General features: G+C 50.3%; 1 protein-coding gene across 1 annotated transcript; it reads right to left on the bottom strand.

Annotated features, from left to right (window-relative positions):
* Positions 1-5,493, bottom strand: LOC127016125 (uncharacterized). The gene is made up of 7 exons (XM_050896456.1): positions 5,439-5,493; positions 4,486-4,736; positions 3,524-3,583; positions 2,714-2,845; positions 1,457-1,603; positions 592-652; positions 1-406 (listed from the first exon to the last, which is right to left on the bottom strand). The coding sequence occupies exons 2-7, from the start codon at positions 4,648-4,650 to the stop codon at positions 303-305; spliced, it is 669 nt and encodes a 222-aa protein (XP_050752413.1). The 5' UTR covers positions 4,651-4,736; positions 5,439-5,493; the 3' UTR covers positions 1-302.
* Positions 5,494-5,989: the final 496 nt, after the last annotated feature.

Below are 5,989 nucleotides of genomic sequence, written 5' to 3'. Positions count from 1 at the left end.
ATGAATTCTAGTGGAATAAAACATCATTTAAGTACAAAAGCTGGAGGAAAAAATGCTCATGCTTTCCAGAGGCAATGAGGTATTTTAACTATACAAAGTCTGAATGTCCAAAAACATCTGCAGGTCTTCCCCTTTGCACTGTCATCTTTGCTGAACATTGGGCATTCAATAGTTCTTTCTTTCTGGGTGTGTTTTTCAAAAGGCCAAGGAAAAGTGCTTAACCATCTTTAAAGATGAAGAACTTCTTACATCTGTCTTGCCACATTTTTAGACTAGTAGCTTTAAAATGTTCGACCACTTTTTCAAGCCATTCTGATATACGGTGGAGGTTTGGATGCGTCTTCCTCTGCATCTAAGTCCTGGGCTGGAAACCGATCTGGAAAGTTAAAAATTCTGCCCCCAGGACCTGTGTGGAGAAGGAAAGAGGAAACCATTAAACCTGGTGTAGACACTTGCACAAAATCCTGAGTTCCTTTTGGCTCGGAGTATTTTGGTTATCAGGATTTTGGCCTGGGATGTAAAGCTTATTCGGGATGTTCCTTCCACGTCCCTGGTGAATATCCAAATACATGGAGGGAAAGAGTTACTCACTTTGTACAGCGCAAACCATTTCCACAGCCTGATTTTGGTCCTCACTAGGTTGCAACCATTCCTATGAATGAAACAATGCCATCAAAAAACTCATCTGTGAGTTTGCTCAAGAAGATATACTTGAACTCATTTAAAAAGTCTGTGTAGTCCACTCCTCCTAACAAGTTTTAGTTTGAAAGTTTAAAGCAGCCTCACATTACACACTTGGTATCTTTAGTCAAGAACAGCTGCCTCGTAACCTGTACCCATTAATTCCTTACCAAGTGAGATGGTTGGATGTGCATGTTTAATACAGCACCAGAATCACTCCAGTAGAGAAGCAGCTGGTATTTACTGAGCTCACTTAGCAGAGACAAGCAGTGTGTGCCCCAACACTTGAGGTAGAGTCCTCATAAATTAGCAGTAAAATGTGGCGTGTTGTCTCCCCTACACTTCACACATGGTAGAGGGGATATTTTTATTATTGAATTTGTAGTTCTAGGGATAAGGCATCTTGGTCTGTAAGTACCAGTAAGTCTCTGAAATGCTGTACCAGGAGCAATAATTGGTTTAAGGGTGAGAGAAGGAGGAGCAGTTTTTGAGGAGAGCAGGAATTCATAGGAAATGGGACCACAGTAGCTTCAGCACTAATGGTTTGGAAAATGGAGATAACTTATGCTAGGTCTTACACAAGACTCTAAATAAGAGGGAGGTAGTAAAAGGAAAAATACAAGAAGTATAATCCACTTCTTAATTTCTTAGAATTAGCCCTGCATGACTGAGGTAGAGCTGAGGCTAGGTTTATAGAAGAAAAACACATCTTCTCCCCAGTTTCTTCCCCTCCCACCCAGTACGAATAAATGTGTGCCCTGGACTCCTCACTCACCATCCCAGTTACACTGTCGTAGCACGAGCAGCGTGGAAGACTCCGGCATCCCAAGTAAGCCATCACCAGCACAACAAAAGCACTGCAGATAGATGCAGCTAGCATGGCTACGCTAGCACCCTTGACTACTTTATTAAGTACGAACTTCTGCAAGCAGAAAAGGAAATGTTAAAGCCACAATGAAACAGTGAAATTCACCAAAAAATATTCTAATGACTGCAAGAATGCTGCGACTGCGTCGTAGGCGACTGATTCAGAGTCAGTGTTATTTAAGGCGTTTCTTCCTGTGCTCTGAAGAGCAAGCCAAGTGCGATCCTCAAATACGAAAAGAGCAAGCAGTAAGAGAAGGCTTCTGATTAAATATAAGATGCTATGCAACGCCGTTAGGTTTGGAAATAGCTTTAACAATGAGTAGAAACCCAAGGAATGGCTGCTCCTCTTCACACTGAATATGAGAAACGTCTTCTTGCTATACTGCACCTTAGCAGCCTGACATTTCGATTTGTCCTGCAATAAACTAATGAACAGCTTCACCTACCCGGAATGTCTTCATCCTCACAGGGAGCCATCGCTTGTACCAGGTTTGAGGTACAAAAGGGCTAACTCATTCCTTCTTTTCAGCTTTACTGTGGAGGATACACTTGAAATAATACCCAGTTTTAACCAGCTGACCTATAACTGCTGTAACTTTATCACCTGAGGTGCATGCTGGAAAGGATTCGAGCCTAGCAAGTGCTGTCTCAAACCAGGCCAGGGATACGGCCAGCAACTACCCCTTTTCATGAGCAGCACCATGATTTTGTCCTGGCACAACCCAAACCCTTTTGCACTCAGCAGCAGCAGCAGCAGCAGCAGCAAACCCGACTGTAGCGTGTTTAGGCGCATACCTCGTGTGCACGCCTCCCGGGACGAGCTGCTGCTCTCAAGCAGCTGCTTCTCAGATGGGCATCCAGGCGAGCTGGGTGTTAGTTCACATAGCCACCAATACTAGCCATGCCGCAGCAGCAGCGAACGGCAGGAGCTAGCTATAAAATGTCTATCTAGCCCTGCGTGGGTTTTGTGGTTTTCAGTACCTAACTTGATACTTAACTGTAGACTTATACAAATTTTTTTAAACAAGTGCTCTGCTGCAGGCACCACTTCAAACTCTAATTTCGGCACCCTGGAAGTCTGGTTCTGTTTCCAAGTCATGCCTAGTAATGTTTGCAGATTAAGACAGTCATGTTCCCCAGTAATAAGCATGATATTGATACTTACTGTATGGATAACATGGACTGGGGCAGAGCTCAGCTCCTCCTCTTCACCATAGTTCAGTGTGAGGGAGCTATAAACTATTACAATGAGGATGGCAACACAAGAGATTATGGAAGCGACTACTAGCACATTCACCTAGACAGAGAAATTAAAGGAGAAAAAGAAGGGGAGCAGGAATTAAAACCATCCTCTGACAAATCAATGCAACTAATACAGACAAAATGTACTAACAAGCATTGCAGGTACTAGCCTTAGTTACTCCCGCGACACTAAAAAGTACCCGGTAGCAACAGTCACTTGGAAGCCAAACACAGTGCAGTAAAGGTTTCCATGATACCGAATTTCTGAGCTACAACTGAGTCCCAGATCTTAACAATGGGTGCTAGCTGGACCCAAAGACTTTGTTCTTAGAGATCTCTTACTTATGAACAATATCCCCCCTTGGAGTTTACATGGCTGGAGAGACCTGCCTAGGAAATGCACGTCAATTAACTTGTTTCCTATTTTAGTGTACACAATTCTCAGTAACAGGCAGGAACACCACAAGAAATGCATTCAAAAGCAAGTGTTTTTACAGATTTTTGCTTTTTACTAGAGCCAGCACTCGCCTGCTGCAGCAGAAAGCGAGGTAACGCTGCATCCTCCTTTTGCTTAGGAATGTAGCAGCTTTTATGAAGATAACTCAAGGAAATAAGCTCTCAATCCTGCAGAAGGACCAGCCAGCTCATTCCCTACCAAACCCGTTTTCGATCGCCCCAAAAACATTTTGCCCCCACCCTGTACCCACACAATCCCTCCCCCCCACAGGCTTACAAGAACTGGATTCTTCCTCTGAGAGGAAAACAAAGCCAGGACGCCTGGGACTCCCATCACCTGCAGAGCACAAAAGGAGTTGGTAACTGGGAGACAAGTATCGGATTTAGAAGATAAACTACTACAGAGCAGATGAAAGGCCCTCGTTTTCAAGGCTTGGATCAGAGTAGCTGTTTGTTAGGTCAGAAATGGAAAGAAAATCGCTGATTTCTTCTGTTTTCCTCTGCAGCATCTCCTGGTGGCAGGAGACTGCGTGAAATGCATCTTGCCCACTCGCTACCCCTACAGCAGCAGTCCTCCCGACTGGCTTTACAGCTCTGGCCAAATAATAAAACTGATTAAATAAGTCCGATTAAAGCGCTAAAAATGCGCGCTGCCTTCCCAAGTCCTTATGCATCTTGTAGACGGCAGAAAGATATTACTGAAAGGAGCCGGGCAGCCTCTGGATGGAAGAGAGCGCCTCGGTACAACTCCCTCGCGGCGCGGCTCACCAGGGTACAAACAGTAACATCAGGGTACTGAACGCCGGGGAGTGAGGATGCCCGCTGCCTGCTCCTCGTTGCAGTACAGAGAATTAGTGGCACTGGGCTGTGGGACACAGATCATCACCCAGATGTTCATCTGCCTGACGTGAGGATGACGTGTTCCCCTCCTAATACTCGGTGACCTCTCTGTGGTCACTACGCTTCTGCAAAAAACCCTGTCAATTGCCGCTATGCCCCATTTTCTACATTATCCAGTAGAAATGTATTTTATTTAGCTCTTTCAGAGGGAAGTCTGCTTGCACTCTCCTGCCTATATCACGATAAGGAAACTTTTATTATCTGGGTTCAAAGCAGGAAACCAGGGAAGAGCTGGCGAGAAGTCCTGGCCTCCCTCCCACTCCCAAGCTGAGTACTAATAGGTAGCAGTGGGGAAAAAAAACCACAAAACAAAGCATAGAAAATATAGTGCAACTTTACCATCCCAGCCCAAATTGGAGCTCTGGTTTTGCCCAGCTGAGACTCCATTCTGAAAATGCCATCTGTGAACCCGCTGACGACGCACACCGTGCTGAAGGCTATCTGGAACAGACCCAGCACGACCATGTTCCTCTGGTTAAAGATGAAATATCGATAGCGATCCATTCTGCTTTGATTCACACAGAAATCCTCACGTGCGGAGACTGGAAAGCTGCGCCGTGGCCCTCCAGCGAAGGGGAGAACAGCTTTTCCTAGGCAGGAGAAAGAAGGGACAGGAGCATCAGCACTTGGCGAGCACCGGTTGGTGCGCAGGGACCTGTGGTACAGCAGGACCACACGTTCAGCAGGAGTACAGAGTTCATCTCCTTCTGATTGGCAGCAGTGAAAGCGAGCAAAGGTGAGCGGTCTTTTGAGAAATCCCTCACGGTGCTGCTAGGCAGGTGCCTGGGACACCATTTCTGATGTCTCCGGATAGAGATGTGCCATCTTCACTTCAGACCCCACTGCTAACCTTTTTCCTTCGGGGCTTCTGCTGCTCAGAAAGGGTTTGCTTGGGTTTCGTTCCTTTTAGAAGACCAACTCTGCACCTCGCTAGGAAGTAGCTGATCCCCTTTGCAGCGACGCAGGCGAGCCGCTGATACCTTCTCGGGCGGGATGCAGCCCACTGGGGGGGCCGGCTGGCCAGGGGTGTTGGTACCGCCGGCGCCTGACACCCCACTCTCCCCCTCGCTGCTGCCGTTCACCGAACGCGCTCCCCGGGAGGGGGGCTGCTACAACAGCGCGGAGCCCGTCGGAGGCAACGAGGAGACCGGCCCGTCGCAGACCGTGGGGCGCCGGCCCGGCCCGGCCCGCACCCCCCCCTGCGCCGGCGGCGGGACCCAGGAAGCGCCGCGCCAGCCCCGCCCGCCCCGCGCCCGCCCGGGCTGCGGCGGGAGACCCCACCGGCTCCTCACCTGCGGCGGGGCGGTGCGGCGGCACCCGGCCCGGCCCGGCCCGGCCCGGCCGGCACTCACCGGCGCTGCTCCGCGGCGGTGGCGGCTCCGGGCACCCGAACCCGGCAACGGGGCAGGTAAAGAGAAAGCTCCGGCTCCGCCCCCCCCGGGGAAAAAAGTTCCGAGTCGGTGCGAAAAGAAAGCGAAGAGGTTGGGAGAGCCTTCGCCGTTGCGGCAGCGGCCCGGAGCCGCGCGGAGTAACGCGGCCGCTCCGCCCGCCGCCGGGAGCGGCCGCCCCCGCTCCGGTAGCCTGCGGAGCCCTCCGGCTCCCCCCGGCTCCCTCTCGGCGCGGGGTTTCGGGCCCGCAGAAGTTCCCGCCGCCCCTGCGAGGACGCCGTGGACGCGGCCACGGCCCACGGCACCGACTTCCCCCGCGACCAGCCGGTGCGGCTGCTGCGCTGCCGCGGGCACCGCCAACGCGGGAGCGGAGAGCTGCCGGGCCCACGGGAAGGGGGGGAGCGCCACCCATTTTCTACAGAACTTTTGCCTTTTTTGTTGCTGCAGCCTTAAGT

This window comes from Gymnogyps californianus, chromosome 4, assembly GCF_018139145.2.
Source record: "Gymnogyps californianus isolate 813 chromosome 4, ASM1813914v2, whole genome shotgun sequence".
NCBI classification, from domain to species: domain Eukaryota; kingdom Metazoa; phylum Chordata; class Aves; order Accipitriformes; family Cathartidae; genus Gymnogyps; species Gymnogyps californianus.
The sequence above is the reverse complement of the archived record's forward strand: the minus strand, read 5'-3'. Positions and strand labels throughout refer to the sequence as shown.

What these genes read in the sequence shown, in the direction of transcription:
- LOC127016125 (XM_050896456.1), bottom strand. Translation starts at nt 4,650, where the DNA reads ATGGATCGCTATCGATATTTCATCTTTAACCAGAGGAACATGGTCGTG. An exon ending in CTCCAATTTGGGCTGGGATG is followed by an intron (nt 3,584 to 4,485) that starts GTAAAGTTGCAC and finishes TGTGCTCTGCAG; the next exon opens with GTGATGGGAGTCCCAGGCGT. An exon ending in AGAGGAAGAATCCAGTTCTT is followed by an intron (nt 2,846 to 3,523) that starts GTAAGCCTGTGG and finishes TTCTCTGTCTAG; the next exon opens with GTGAATGTGCTAGTAGTCGC.